The sequence below is a fragment of the Haplochromis burtoni genome, unplaced genomic scaffold (genome assembly GCF_018398535.1).
Source record: "Haplochromis burtoni strain Fernald_Lab_line unplaced genomic scaffold, NCSU_Asbu1 Contig_78, whole genome shotgun sequence".
Classification (NCBI taxonomy): domain Eukaryota; kingdom Metazoa; phylum Chordata; class Actinopteri; order Cichliformes; family Cichlidae; genus Haplochromis; species Haplochromis burtoni.
Window position 1 is genome coordinate 398,455 of NW_024582439.1, and position 16,604 is coordinate 415,058.

At 40.2% G+C, this 16,604-nt stretch overlaps 1 protein-coding gene across 3 annotated transcripts in view; it reads left to right on the forward strand.

The window, feature by feature from the left end:
• Window positions 1–375: 375 nt before the first annotated feature.
• st6galnac5a (ST6 (alpha-N-acetyl-neuraminyl-2,3-beta-galactosyl-1,3)-N-acetylgalactosaminide alpha-2,6-sialyltransferase 5a) overlaps window positions 376–16,604 on the forward strand; it is a 66,385-nt gene continuing 50,156 nt past the window's right edge. For 2 of the 3 annotated variants that reach the window (XR_315952.3, XM_042222001.1), the window contains exons 1-2: window positions 376–735; window positions 1,508–1,717. Coding sequence is in view for 2 of the 3 variants with exons in the window: in XM_042222001.1 (XP_042077935.1) it covers window positions 721–735; window positions 1,508–1,717 (225 nt within the window). In the remaining variant the exon portion in view is untranslated. The remainder of the gene's footprint in view (window positions 736–1,507; window positions 1,718–16,604) is intronic. The other variant, XM_005924550.3, reaches the window with a different exon arrangement.

The window sequence follows — 16,604 nt, forward strand, 5'->3', positions numbered from 1 at the left end:
GGTTGGATGTGATGGAGTAGTTTAATAAGTAACACCGCCTTAAGAGTCTAATTTCTTAAGGAAGAACGTGATGAATGGGATTCTTTGCAGACTGGAGTACAATCTATAAAGAATCTCTAGTCTACAGTGGAAGTATGAGGAGATCTAAAAACTGAAATACTCGAGTACAGTGTAGTTTGAACATAAATACAGCGCACGAATGAACATGTGGTTTCACCACTGAGTGACAGACATTCAGGGTGTTGTGCCAGATAACGTCTGCACTGTAAAGCCATAACTTCTCTTGTCTTTATAATCCATCCCATGGATAATGCAGCAGACGTCAAAAGATGACATAGAGTGGGCTCACTGTACTCTAGTTTAATTGCGCAGATTTACATCAAATATGCCTCAGCAGGAAATAACGTTTAGCAAATAGGTCTTATCACTCTTTTGCAGGTAGTCTGTTTAATTAAAAACGCTGCGCCTCCACTCACCGGCTCCTAAAGAACTCGGGGGGCGTTAAGACCCAGCAGAGGTACAACAGTGAACATCTGTCGCGGTCTCCTCTGTATGAATTGCGCTTGGGCTCCAGTCTGAAGACACACGGGCAGAGGCAGGCGGGCTGGTACAGCGCGGACGGACTGGAGTGCATTCGGGAGGCGAGCAGATGACGCTGGACCATGAGTGAAAGTGGAGCCTTACGCACTGAACCGCAGCGATAAGACAGCGCGCCGCAAAATGAAGACACCTATGGTAAAGGGTTTTGCCATGTAACCCCGCAGTCAAACTGTTTGTGCTCGCTTTTAAATCCAGCATTGTTCCGTCAAGTGCGCTATAATCGACATAACGCCGCTGTGGCGTACAGTGTCGGATCAAAAGATTAGGATCAGAACAATGGGCGTCCAGCTGTGCGCTCTGTTTGGCACTAAAGCTCCACTACAGCACAGCGCGCTGGATGCTTGATTTGTCTCCGTTTAATACGGATACACTGTAGAAAGTGAACAATATCCGTGTTGCTTTAATATTAACTGATAAGCATTAATTCTCAAACTATTTTTTTAAAGAAATAAAGAAAAGAAAACAAATTGAAAGTGCCGTGAGCTGCTCATCCTGTTCATGTACGATTGGCATGAATTCACATAGGTGATTTATTTTTCTTTTTCATTAGAACTTTTACTTAAAAGCTGTTGGTGTCCTCTGAGGTGTGGCACCTACTGTAAATTACAGTACACATGTGCTCCTCAACGCACCTGATGATTAATATTAATGCATGCAAACTAAGTAAAGAAGATAATTAACAGCCTGACAGCGTCATAAACATTAGCTGTGCCCTTATCATAGTTCGATAAAAGCTGTTTTTAAGTTTTTGGTCGCACGTGACATGCATTACAGGAAGTTGGGCTTTTACTGACAAACCAGCGCCTGCTGTTGCCGCTCATCTTGCATGAAGTCCGTAGGTGCAGGTTAAACTCAGTCCGGTGGAACTCGGCTAATTTGCCCGCATCTGCTTGTGTCTTTGTGTCAGCGCCATGGGGTAGCCGTGCTTCTCGTGCTTCTCCTGTGCGCCAGCTTGTTCCTCGTGTACAACGGCAGCTTCAACGGCGCTTCCAGAGACGCCAACGACACGCGCATCAGGCAGCATGAACAGCTGCGGCGGCCCACCGAAGCCTCCGTCGGGGTCGCCAAGCCTCACCCCCCGATCCTCCAGGGATACAACAGCATCATCGACCATAAGGTAAACAGATGTGGCTGAGTGCGTGTCTCATAACTCAGAGAACGGGCGCGTGGTTCGCTTTAACACGTGGTGAATGCCCAGCAGAGTAGGCATCAAAGCTTTTGAAAGTTTTACTTTTCTCCAAACCCCTTTTTTCGGCACTGAATCTTTCCCAGCCTGAGCCGCACACACGCAAATTTCCTCTTGTCCTGACGACCAGTAGCTGTCTTTAGAGAGAGAGAGAAAGAGAGAGAGAGAGCATCCTCTCTGTCATTTATCACAATTTTCTCCGGCGCTGCGTTGCGCCACATTCAATACCCACCTGTCGTTACTAATAACAGCTTAGGCTACAAATGAAATCCTCGACTGCATTCTTAAGCTCTAATTGATAAGCCCAGGAGACCCGCAGCTAGGTGAACTCTGACGTCATTGTGGGGTTGTATTGACTGCCATCTGTTTACCAAGCCAGGAGAAAACAATCAATGAGAGTACCGGGGAGCGAAGCCTCTGCAAGTAAAGCAGACCCATTCACCTTGTGAAGGCGTTTTCAGTAAGCGTGCAGGCGCAGCATACCACCATGCGGGCGGTTTGGCTGGTGGGCTCTCGCGACTGTCTGAAACTGCTGGATTTAAGAATGACAAATTTGGAGAAACGTTCTGGCCACAATCATTCATTCAGATGTGCAGGAGCAAAACACCAATATGATTTGTGGCTATTTGTAGTTGCTGTTTCTTTAAGTCTTCTTTAATCACTTTGAGTTGCTGTTCTCATTTTGTATCCCTCTACTGTCATATGCCTTATTACTCTTATTACTTATTACTTCTTTTTTTTTTTTAGCCGTGATTTCCTTTTTTTCTTTGCTTCCCCTCGCGTTTTGCATCGATCTGTGCTCATTTTGTGTCCATATAGGCTTTTTGCATCCCTTCACTAGTAGTCATTTTTTTTATTGCTCTAGTGCAATTTAGGCTCCACTCATTATCATTTCACATCTCTCTGTAGTAGTCCTCTTTTTCAACTGAATTTTATCTTTTAGTCTCTTTAGCACTGCTTTACATTGATTTTTAGCTATTTTCTTTCACTTTTGAGTCATTTTGTGTCTCTTCTATCATTTTTGCATCCCTGAAATAGAATTTTACCTGTTTAATTGTTCTATGCCTCTTTGATATTTTTTGCATAATTGCCCATTTAGCTCTGTCTAGACATTTAGTATCTATTCTTTTTCATTGTAATTCCCCTCATTGTTTTATGTGTCTCTCCAATCAGTTTGCATCTTGCTTTACTGATTCTCACTCTCTCTATAGACATTTTGCATCTATCTGAAGTAATTTTACCTATTTTTGTAGTCATTTTGTACCTCTGTTGTTATTTTGTTTCAGTAGTTATTTTTGCATTGGTCTATTGCCATTTTAAATATATTTGATGTCATTTTTAGTCTCTCAGCAGACACGTTAAATCTTTTTGTTGTCACTTTGTGCATCTGTAGTCATTTTGTATCCTTTCCTTATCATTCCACCTCTTTCTAGCAATTTTACATCTGCAGTCATTTTGCATCTGAGTGGTTGTTTAATTGAGTTTTAAACAAGAACAGTCACTTCTCTGGCCCCTGAGCTCTGCTGGGCTTGTGTCCAGACGGTGCATACAGTAATCCGTCAGTGGCAGGACTGAAGACACCATGAGTGACAGGCCAATTTGTGCTGCCATCTCTGTCTTAAAAAACAGTATCTGCTACCTGCTAGAAAACGAGCATTAAATCATCAGATTATGTCATAGGCTGATTTACATATGAGTAATTGGACCTGCTCTTAGATGAGGCTGTGGCTGTACAAATGAGACAAATATGCAACGTGAGTATGTTCCAGCCACATCTGGGAGTCAACCCACTGTTCCTGAACATCAGAAAAAGTAGCCGGGTTGGTAAATGAACTTCTTTTAAATTAAACACCAGAGGATCTGAAGAGTCATTTAATCTTGTGACAAAGTAATCGAGGTCGGCAACAGATTGTAGAACTATTATTCACTAAAAGAAATCTCACCGGTGCAGAAACCAACAAGTGTGGAAACCTTTAATGCTGCCTGAAAAGTTCAGCTGGCAGTTTTCTCAGGAGACATGCTGCTTGTATTTCTTCGTGAGTTTTTCCTCCAAGTAGCTCTGCTCTACAGAAAATGCACGTTTGTCACCTTTTGGGTGTATTTACTTTACATGTCATCATGGTGATTTCCGATCTGTGTTTCTAGTCAGCCCATGTGTGGCAGGAATGAAGACAGCATGACTGACATGCTGATTTAGGCTTCCATTTCTCTCTATATATTTCTCAAGGGAAGGATGTATCGGCTGCTTTTAAAAACAAAAGGGTTTTAAGTCATTATGTTTTAGGTTGTGTCAAATTAGTATCCCAAAGTTATATATATTATCATATTTTAAATGTTTTTTTTTATTAGATGTGATGAATTTTTTCTCAGTTGTCTAAAATTAAAGGTGTTATTTGGTTTTCTGGTTATGCTGTTAAAACTGAGCAGAAAAGCAGTCAGATATTTGGCCAAATCCACACTTTCACCATATTATCCAAATGGCTTCAAAACAAAACAGGAAATTAACATTATGGCTGAATCTGTTAATAACACATGCAAATTTTATTTGTTTAATATGCGATCACTGTTATTCACACTTTTTCTGTGTCTGTGGTATCTCAACATGAGTTTTACACCTTAAATTTGTGGAAACATTTAGTAAAAGGCTGTTTCTTTTCTTGTAGTTCATGTTTAGTATTTTGGATCTTTTCTTACCTTACAGTGACAGTAAAGCGCTGGCAGGAAATTTGTGACATGCAACAAAGATCCCAGTTAAAGAGTTTGAAGCTTGTAATTGGCTTCCAGGGTGGTTTATATACAGAGGGCCTTTTTGAGTCATTACTTCTTTAAGAGTGGTTAAAAAACTTGGTTTTAGAGTTAAGGTGAGAAGACGATTTTGTAAAGAGAGGGATGTGTGGTTGCAGCCTTACAACACACCTCTCTATGCAGAAAGCTAATGCAGTATTTACCAATACTGCAAATGTGATAGTTGTCCATGTCCACTCTGGAGTCCAGACCACAATTTGCATGTAAGAAGTAGGTACATTTGTGCCCGACACTCCTATTCTGCTTTGGAGTCCAACCTTTAATTGTATTATATCTGTGAGATTTGTGCTAAATATGCTTCTTTCAAATATGGGAAAACTTTTAATGTTGTGAATTTGATTTAACCAGTGTGGGTTATGGACCTCGTTTAATAGAAAACATTCAAATGCAGTTAGGGTTAGTATCTACCCAGAGGTGCAGTCGATGTGCCACTGGCTGTTTAGCTCTTTGACTCTGACTTGGAATTATTGTGCAGCTAGGTCACATAGATCTCTCCAAAGTCAAGCAGAGCAAAAGTAAATACGAAATGAGTCATTGCTGTCATATTTTCGGAAACCCAGGGCACGCAGCACCATCTTTTTTTTTCTCACTGCCTCAAATGCCAATATTCAGTGACCATGCATGTTTTGATTTGATGAGGATTTGTCTGTAATGCGTCAGTAAGCCCAGCTAGGGATGAGAATTGATTTTCTTCGAGTGAACTGGAGCAGCCGAGCATCATAAGTAAACTATTAATTTATTTTTTCTCTTGGCAATAGATTTTTTGACATTTTGGCAACAAGGGATATCAATTAGGGCCAGAGCACCACTGAACATCATTTATGCTGCTTGGAACCTGCTATTATGTCACCCATCTTGTTCTCTCACTGCAAACTCCAATCAATACTTTATGATCTGAATGCGCAGGCTACTATAGCGTGCAGCACGGTAAAGTCTTCAAAAACTTTCCGTGAACTTTTTATGTACCTGAAAACGTGGCTGAGGTTTTTCTGTGTGTATTAAAGTGTAAAAGTTGTTGGCCTTGTCTCAAATGTGTTCTCCTGCAGCGTTGAATGATCATTGTTTGGGGAGAAAAAAAAATACTGAGTCGAACATTTGTCTTCCTCATCTTTGCTTGCTGACCTCGCCGCCATATTGATCTCTCCAAGATATCAGCTGGCTGGCACACGGGCGCAGTGTCAGTCAGCCTTTGACCGCTTCACTTTATCTTCCACCAGAGTATTAAACTCATGACAGCCCAGAAACCATTTGGAATCTTATATATCTTCTGCAGACACTTGGCCAAGATGCTAAAGTATTTGCCAGAGTCCTTAAAATGATTTTCTCTATGACTGTTTGAACCATCTTTGAAATAAATAGATGAATAAATAAATGCATGTATGCATTTGAAATCCATTAATTCTTTCATAGCCAGAATTTTCAACACCACATGTTCGATTCAGTTCAGAGTGAAAGGTAATTTATTTTGAGCTACACAGCAGCATTGGTGGGCCTGGACTTGTGCTGTGAATGAGAGTGACCAGATAAGAAAGCAGAGAAAGAAACTTGGGGTGGAGATGAAAAGGGAAAGAAACTCTTGTAGAGTAAGGGCAAAGAGAATGAGAGAAAAGGACAAAACTGGGGAAGGGGAAGGACGAAGAGAATGATAAAAGAGAATATAGGAGCCAGGAAAGGTTCAGCCTGAGAGAATGAGACAAGAGAGTGAAGGAGGAGGCAGAAACTGACACAGAAGTGAAAGATGGAGTGAAATCCCTAAGGGTTTCCTTTCTTCTTGCACTATCCTGCTTTTTATTTTCTCAGTGAGAAGGTGGAGGAGGAGGAGGAGGACTGGAAACCACTCTTGTCTGTCTCTCAGTGGAGATGGGAGGACAAGAAAGCGTCTGTCTTCCTCTGATTGCCTTCCTGACACCAAAAAACATGCAAATTTTGTAAACAGTGATATCCTGCATGTCAGGTGGAGTTAAGAAAGGGAGGATGAGGTCCTTATATGTGGCTGGAGAGAAAGGAAACAGGTGTATTTTTCCTGTGATTAAAGGTCAAAACCAAGAGAAGCAGCCTGGTTGCTGAGTAGCTCATGTTCTCCAATATAAACTATTTGTTTCTGTCATCTACAGTTAAGTGACACCTCTCATTTCTTTGTATTTTGCTTGTATTACCTTGTATTTAAGTAGTCTTCAGCAATAGTTCATTAGGCTTTCTGGAAGTCTCTTAATGTATCTTTGGACATTGGCTGCTTTTCCCCTCATTTTTAGTCCCGGCCTTGTACTTGACCATTTTTACATTAATGTTTTTGTTGATTTTTATGGCCACCTAATAATGACCATTCAACCTTTAAAAAAACACATAACTCCGACAATGAAGAAGTGATACATCTTCAGGAACTTGTTACTAGCAGCCTGTCACAATTTCTTTTAATGAATTTACTAAAAATGACAAAGATAACAGTCTGATGGGCATATAATAGTATTTGTGCACCAAAATGCTGCTTTGTAAAGGACTATGTGAAGTGCGTCCTTAAACTGCACAAGTAGAGGACAAAGGAAGAAGTGGCAGGCCTAAAAAACTATCTACAGTAGGCGAACCTGAGAGATGCATCTGACCCTGAAGCCTCTTCAGAAATTGTATCAGTGGAAGGACCATTAATAAGGAAGGGAAACGGGGTGAAAAGGCTAAGGTATGCCAAATTACACAAGAACTGGACTGAAAATCAGGTCTCACTAAATTAGATGTTTTTGGTTCAAATCTTTGTCAGTATGTACAGAGGAGGTCAGAATTGAGGTACAACACTCAGTGTCTATACTCATCTGTAAAACGTGTCACATTATAGGGCTGCAGTTCAACCAGTGGTGTTGGCGATCTTATCAAAATTGATGGAAATATGACTGCAGAAAAGTGCCATCAGATTTTGATCCACCGTAATAAAATGATTGGCAATAGCTTAATGTTTTAAAATTTCAATGAAACACACTGCCAATGCAACCATGCCTGGACAGAAAAACCCACAGTGGAGTGGTAGCGGTATGAAAAGAGAAAAAAAAAAAAAAGAACGTTTGGACACTGCTAGCATAATTGACAGGTTTTTGACAGGGCTTCCACACAAACGCATAGCAGGATATGAAGCATCGCCAAATATGGTTCCAAAACAACTTCCTTCCTAGAAAATATGGTGAAGCATATCTTCCCTTTGGCTTCACCTGCACAAGTGCCAAGGTAGGTCTCCCCTGCAGAATTGGTTTTCCCTGCGTCGGGAGCACACACTGGGCTCTCCAAATCACAGACAAACAGTACCCCACATTCTTGATTTTTAGGCCCAAACATTTTTCTTTTAAAACAAAGGGGGGCCTAGCAAAAAAAAGTTTGGGAATCACTGCATTAAACTACATGTTTAATATATGGATGAAGATCATGGTTTGGGTTAAAACCATTTTCAGGATTAAATACATTAAAATGTTCCACTCTCAAGGTTTCTCCGGTGCCGAGCTTCAATCCATCAAAAGATGATGGCACCAGCAAGCATTTTATATCCACTTGCTCAAGGGCTATTATATTATGTAATAGCAGCTTACACAGATGACCTATTGAGTGAACTTGTTAGAGAAGCAGAATCTCTCATTTCCCCATATTTGTTGCCTGCCAGCATTTCTCTGAAATCAAGGTAAATTCCCCCAAATGATCTTTATTTAAAAAAAGTTCAACCTTGACTTCTTCAACAGGAATTTTAGCAAATGAAAAAGGTAATTTTTCATTCAGTGTGAAATTCAATGGAGTCAATATTAAAGTTGAGAAAATGCTTAGCAAAGTGGCATTCATGAGGCCCGGTCTCCTCTATAATGATTTAGAACTATTCTGTCAATCAAGCTTTCTGGGGAGCATCACGCATTTGCGCCCCGGGGTCTCCAAGCTGATGATCTGGACATGTCAATAGCTGATGTTAGGTTGGAGGTTGTGCTTGTTGCAGTTAATGTAACCTCCACCTGCTCACGTCTCAGCTCTGACTTACTATGCTGCTTTTTTTTTTAAAATTGATGTTATTCATCGCCACCTTCACCATCCTGACAACATGTTGAAGTGCAAATCAGTGTTCTGCTTAAGACAAAGAAAAGTAGTGTTTTGATGACATTTTAAACCTATAATTTAATGTCATTTCATCGCATGCTTTCTGCCTCTCCTATTTACACACTCAGCAATGTTGGTGTCCTGACCACAGACTGTACATAAAAGATGTATGTACCCACCTTGATGTGAGAATTTAGTTTTGAAATTTGCATTTTGGATTTCCACCTTTTAGCATTTTGAACATTGTTGGGAGCCAGCCTTAAGAGGTAACTGGAAAAATTGTAGATTTTTAGTACTTTTGTGGTGGCTTTTTTTTAAGGCCCAGAGGTTCTTACTTAATTGGAAGTTCATCAGTTTTATAAGTCATAAACCAGTGTGTTGCCTTATGGTGGTCTGTGATGAAATTCAAATAATTGGGCAAATTAATGAGGATCCACGTTCATTAAAATTTATCCAAAAGCTATCACTGACTTTCACTAACGACATAAATGTCACCGCTTATGTGGCAATATGTGATTGCTCCTCAGGGAATCATAATAGCTCACCAAATCTTGTAATATTAGTATTTTTCTTTTATTTGTGCCGCCCTCAGAGCCGCAGCTCCAGTATGGCCAAAAAAACAGAAACTGTTGTGCGGCAGCAGCAAGCAATCCCACTGAGACAGAACACGAAATTTACAAAGCAGATTGTTCAGCACAAACTGTGGTCAGAGTGGATTTTTTTAGACATATCAGGGCTGGAAATACTCTGACTAGGTACACTTCGCTTGAAGGCATGAGCATGCGAAGCCATCTGTGCCAAGGAGACATGACAAGGCATCCTTCCCCCAAACGCAGCTTTAGTGACAGCTGGAGAAGTGAGACGTTTGAATATTTCATCTCAGACAGCCACATCTTCGCTGCGCAACGAAGCTATTTTTCACTGTTCATTAGGATTTCGCTCTGCAATCAGCCAGCTGGAAAGCAAGACAGAAAACTCCCCAATTAGGCCGTTATGGCCAAGGACTCTGTAGTCATCTGATGTGAACTAACAGTGTTTGTGAAGTCTGCAGGGCTGTGTGGAAAAAGAGCACAAACGTGTGTGCGTGTGTGTGAGAGAGTTCTGTCTTTGTGCTTTGTACCATTCACAGGGTTTAAATTACAACACAAAATGAAGGAAACATCAGTGACAGATAACTGCTATTTTTATGCAAAGACAATGCTGGAATACTAAAACGGCTCTCCTGACTGAAGAGAGGAGAATAGTGGTTTCGTTATGCCACAGTAGTCCCAATTGGAGCATAGTCTTGGAATTCAACTTATCTCCAGAGTATTCTGCTCCCGCCAAACATAACACAGCTCCAGGCTCTTTCCGGTGCAGGCCTGGAAAGCAATTACTGGTGAAGGGTGGGGTGGAGGGGAGAGGAGACTGCCTCTCGATAAGCATTCCCTCAATGGAGTAATCTTGCACTTCGTGCCTTTTGGCATTCTGTGGTTAGGGAATCACTGGTCAAGTTATACATTTTAACATAAAGGATGTGGAGGGAAGATTTCCCGAGGCTTATGCCATGAGCCGAATGGTGATTTAAAGCTTCTCTGCGTTTTAATCTTTGGTAGATGATAGGCTTTAGCATGTGGAGCACCTTCGTCATTCAGCGCCAGAGAGAGCAGCAAAGGATCTGAAAAGGTTAAACTATGATAAATGGATCATACCTTGTGGCACAACATCAGGAGATAGATGATAGCTGCTGCCGTTGTCATGGTTAAGAGCAAATGGAAGACGACGGCTGGCGAGAAGCACTACAATAAAACCGAATTTCTTTGCTTTTCCGTCATCTGGCTCCACAGACACACGAGGCCCGCAACATTACTCAGCTCTTTAGGCATGATTAATGAGCGTGCCCTCCATGGTGCGAGAGAGAAATGATCCAACTTTTTTTTTTGTATTTGGCATAGTCTCCTTCTCTATGCCATGAGCATTCCTTCTCCAGATTAGAAACATATTGGATGCCAAGGTTATTAATTATGGAGACACGGGGTTTGCCTAAACAGTGTGCTTCTTGTCCAAAAACAGAGCAAAGGAGCAGAGCTCTGTTTTAAGTTTATAAGTGAAACAAGAAAAGACAAAAGAAAAGTTGCAGAAGAAAGTTTAAGTTTTAAGCACCAGACGGCCGAAAAGACAGAGGCAGCTTCTGTAGCCCTGCGGTGTTTTGCTGATGTGACATTAAATCATTTCCTGTACCACGTTGTCTGCCCTTCAGTCGAAACACTCCCAATTACAGAGGCGACTTTGATGTATATCCCATCATCCCCCCCTCATTGAAGAGATGGTGTCATGGCTGTTCGACAAAGGCTTTCTTTGGTATCCCGCTCACTGATTACACTTCCAGAGGTGCCGAAGAGTAAGCAATTTTCCCGGGTGCATACAGAGCTGCTTCGGGCTCCTTTTGCTTCCTCTCTGATGGAGGAGCTCTGCATTAAATCAAATTATATCAATACCAGCATCTTGTCATGGGAACCTAAATCTCTGTAGTGCAAAAGAGACACTGCAAATAGTCCAGCCCATGTCAAAAACAATTTAAGATGAAATGTTGTTCACTGAGCTGGAAATTGTGCATATGATCCATATCACCTGGCCAATATTGGGCTTTTTTCTTTGCCGTTTTATTATTTGTCAGGTTTTCTAAATGAGTGAAACACATCAGATCAACATGCAAATTTTGTCCTGAATCTGATTTGTCAGGGTCACTTGGTCAAAATTGCTCAAGTGTGACTAAAGCCAGTTTAAGCTGGTAATTTAATGCAAGCTGAACAGCTCTGATGGAACAATTGGAATTGAACCTGCAGTATGAATTTAGTCTGGACACCAGAGGCATTCTGAATGTTCATGGTAGACGTTATCCTGCTAATGCTCAACCAGAACAAGTTGCCGAGACTTTGTCTGTTATCGGACCGTATCAGACAAACGGTCCTGAGCTGCCATAACCATAATCTGAGAGGAAGATGCATCTTATTGGAAAAATGGGATTCAGTCTCCTGAAACAGTGTTTGAGTCACTGTGAAGGTGAAAGAAATGGCTCTATCAAAAAGGGGGGGGGAAAGAGCAAAAGAGATACAAATCCTGCCTCTCTTGTCTTTGTCCCTGCACAGCTGACCGTGAATGGGCTGTGAATGTCAGGTTTGGAAAGTTACAGATTGCTTATCGGCAGTCAAATAGCTTAGCAATCTCTAACCACTTCATGCATCCAGAGGGCCAACTGGATAACTATCAGATCTAAAAATTGCAGAGTGCAAATGCAGCCAAGAAGCATTCAGACTTGAATCCAGTCACTGAAAAGGTGTAAATGCATCCATCTCGTTGGCGTTCTTTCACAATCTTCACACCTTTTGAATGTGACTGTGTAACAAAGAAACAAATTGAAATGCCAAAAATGTGTCTTCAGTCAAAAATCACCATGTTTCCACCGCAAACATGGTTATGAAACAGACGCCATAATCATGGCACTGTTTCCACATCAGACCCTGTTACAAAGCAGAAAGTGTTAATTATGTTATTGCAAAAAAAAAAGCAAACTAAAAGATTATGTGTCTGTCTTTTAATATGATCTTTAACTGACAATTTGATTTGGGTTTGTTGCTGTTAACCTGTACATAATATGCGAGTTTACTCTCTGCAAAAGGCAAATCAAGGTTCAGTATGGGTTTATCTGCTTCTGAGCCGAACAATGCCCAAAACAATGAACAAAAGCTTACTAATCAGCGTTCCTCATTCCTAACAATAAAACAAAAGGCAAAGAAATTAAAAGTCTGCAATCTAAGATCTGGAACAAAAAGAAAAAATCAAAGGGAAACGTGTTCAATAAAAAAGGCTTCTCAATCCTGTCAACTGCTAATAAGTGCTCGATATTTACTCTGTACTGTTTGCAATTATAAGCTCACAACTAACAAGGCTATCAAAGTCCAATGTTATGTTGCTTACACAGAATTCTCAAGGCTATACAAAGAACTGAACATCGTGTCATTCGTGGCAGCAGAAGACTCTCTGCATCTCTCACTGATGAACCATGATTTTTCCATAAAATGTGACAGCTGGAGTCAGAGGAAGAAAATCTACCTTTTCATTTTGTGTTTCTTCTGAAGGACTAGATTTTTACTTGTTTGGCTTTCATCTAATTGATTACAACCTCATGTACAACTGTTATATTATGATTTTTTTAATTTAAAAAGTCACAACCAGAAAGCTTCCTTTTGCTAAGAAGGAATGATGTCCGGCTTACATTTATGAAGCACGCTGAGCAGACCTCATAGAGGTGATGTGAACTCTGGTGCTATTTTTGAGTCATTGCGAAGTGTCTCAAGATTGACAGTCAACACAACATCATTCAGCTCCAAGATGCTCACTGGAAAGGAGTTTGTAAGTAATAAGTAATCTTTTCAGGAGCTGTCACCTGAGAAGCGTAAGTTACTAAAATTAGATTGAAGTCAGACACTTTTCTCCAAGTCTCCGTAGCGACAAAAGCAGCAACAAAAAGGCATTTTTAACAAAGAAGAGCATTTTATTTGATGCCACAACTTGAATGAAAGGGATCAAGCCAGCAAATGGACGTGATTTTTATCTGAGGCCCAATTCTGTGCTCATGTTAAAAAAAACGATAGAAGGTAGAAAATGGAAAATGTTATCTGTGTGTAAGAGTTGATCACATGACAAATAATCCCTTTTGATAATACGAGGCATTTCCACAAACGTATGTGTGATGCCTGTGTCCTTTTTCTTTCAGCATGGATAAAGGAGATTTCATAATGCAGGTGCAATCTCAAAATCATAATAAAAGCAACTAAAGCAGCAAAAGCTGGTCATTATACAATAGGGTTAAAAATACGTCTTAAACCATATCAGTAAACAAGTTCCAGTCGTCTCCTAGTGTGATCTTACTTGGAAATCCTCTTTTTGTCACGTCTCTGATCACACGTTGTCTCCATTCCTTTGAAAGCCAAGGTGTCTGCAGTGAACATGAACAGTAAAGGAGGGAGTAATTTTAGGAGTGTGGAGGAGAGAATTGTCCTTGCAGCTCTCCCTGTTCTCACACTTCTTGTCAATCCTTGAAAAAAGCAAGTGTGACTGTTCGTTTGTTTGTGCGGGAAAGTTCAAACCGAGGCATTTCACCACTTCACGATTGTCCAAACATCAGCTCCAAAGTGGCTATACTGAAGCCTGTAAGAACGGTGATGAACCACTCACCTCCATCATCCTTGAGAAGTCAGTAAATGCAGACTTTAACTATCCAAAGGTCCTGTCCAAGCCTCAGCGGTTGCAAGTGGGTCATGCTAATATATAGGGAAACAGTTGAAAGGTTCCATAATTGTCAGTGTGACTAAACTGATTTTGAAGGTGTAGTTGGTGTGGTCTTTTTCCTAGTGGTGTTGCAAAATTGCATTAAAAAAAACAACGCAGTTTTAATCCTATCAAACTCCCATCCAACTCAGCAAAGTCCACTGAAAATAAGAAAATCACAAAGAAGCTTTTCCTGAAAAGACTTTAAAAAAAATGGAGTTGAAGCTGAGCACCGCCAAAGGGCACTGAACAGCTTTAAGAGGAACTAAAAAACAAATGTGTCTGCACAGTGCAGCGTATTTCAGACAGCCTTTAACATGTACCTCACAGCTGCACTAAATGTGCAAAGAACAATTGGTGCTGGTCTTATTATTTATATTTCCTTTTTTTCTTGGTGGGTTTTTGAGCCGTTAATACGTCAGAACAGTGGAGAATGGACATGAAAGCTGGGACAGAGCAAGGGAAGACATGCAGCAAATTACTAATAACTTCACTTCATTGGTGATGATCAGACGTTATTGTCTTTTTGTAATAAAAATTTCATCAGGGATCAGTGAGCCCCCTCCTCATGGGTGGGTGTGAAATACTTTTAATACTTTTCATTTTTATTTTTAACAGATGCACACAGGTTATCCTTTGGCATCTGTGCTGTGATGCATAGCAGTAAACCAGTCTAACCACCAGCTCCTCACACAAAGATGCTCAGGCAGGACCTGTTTGGATCACATTGTAACGCATCAGGCACCTCTGGTGTAAATGCGCTACCCTTTTAACAGGGATGATGGAAAAGTGATGATGCTTTAACCCGAATTACATTATTTTTTCCTCCCTACACCTAACCCAGTAGGTGAGTGAAAACAAAACTGAACCATTAGTGAAACTGCACTGCTTCTTATGACAAGTAACATTAATTTTAATGATCCAATGGCTTTTATGGGAATAGCAAACCTGGTTTTGTTGTGTGGGTGTGTTGTGTTCCTGTTGCTCCTCCTCTTGTCTTTAGGGCTATCTACACAGGAAGCGACAGCAGCAGCATGGTGACCAGAGACCATATGAAGTCAATGATTTTTGGCAACTTCAAATGCTAACAGATGACATAACCACTGGCGATGAAAAATGAGCGGGTCCTGAGCTAAAATTTGTTTATTTGCAACTGACTCTACTCAGTAGTGTTTAAGCTGAGTGGATGGTCTGCACCACACAGCCACAGCTCTGGGCAGAACTGTGTGTTATCAGTTGCTTAACCTTCTAGATGAAGGAGCGATTAACTTATTGATGTAATCCTTTCTATCGATCAGTTTTGTTGCAGTGTTTCTTTTCTTTGTCTTTTTTTTAATGGTAGTAGTGGCTTAATATTAGTTAAGACTGGACTGGACTCTCACACACGTCACCACACGCACCACCACACATTATATCATCCTATAATTCCTATAATTTATAATCTTTATAATCTCTTCTGCTATTTGCACATTCTTTACTGTAAATTCCTAAGTTAATTTGTAAATTCTGTAGTAAACTGTAAATTGTAAATATTGTAAAACTTTTCTTCTGTCATTTAATGGTCGGGCATTGTACAGCTACAAGCATTTCACCCCCATGCCATACTGTGTATGGTTGTGTGTGTGTGTGTGACAAATAAAATTTGAATTTGAATTTGATTTGAATTTAAACTGGTAACAAACATCCATTTTCTGGTATGAAGTTTGCCTCCCGATCTCCTTGGGAAGGAGACAAAGGCCTTCAGTTTAGGGATAAAACGCTGAAACGTTACCTCTCAAGTTCACTTAAGTCCAGTGCCTGAAGATTGATAGGTAAGTAAACTTTAACAGATGTAGGGACCAGTGAACTTCCCTGGCACTCTAACAGTAGCCAACTAAATAATGTGTATAGTCACAAGCTAGTGTACTCATAGCGCCAGTCCCAAGGAAGAGCACCTGGTATAAAATCTTGAAGATGTTGTTCTGTCTTGGGAAATAAGAGAGAAGCTGTAAAAGCAAGTACCCCAAATACATAGTATTTATTAATTTTGTTATGCATTGTTGACTTTTGTGAAGCACTTTGTGATTGTATATCTTGAAAGGTGCTATATAAATAAAGTTTTACTTGCATATTATCTATTTACATAGGGTTTTTTAATGTTTTTCCTTTAGAAAGCTAACAATCCAAACTACTAAATATAGTGTAATTAACTCTCAGTGTATCATGTAAAACCACTGGTTATTAAAACATCTTAAAATAAAACAACCAGGCTTTAAGCAGTGGCTTTAATGTAGAATCAGTGGATGTTTGTGCTTTAAGGTGAACAAAAAATCTAATGAGACTATGTTCACAGTGAGCCAGCAGATGGATTACTCCTTTTTTTTTTTTTTTTTAAATGTGAGAAAATATAAATTGAATGAACTTTAGCAGTAAAAATAAAGCAATCTAATAAAATATTCTCAAGTCTTTGAAACAACACTTTTTCTTCTGAGATTGTATTGAGTCATCTCATCCCACTGCAGTTATCTGCACTCGAGATAACCAAATGAAGCTAAGTTACTTCAGCACATGTACAGTAGTTACAGTGGGGCAAAAAAGTATTTAGTCAGCCACCGATTGTGCAAGTTCCCCCACTTAAAATGATGACAGAGGTCAGTAATTTGCACCA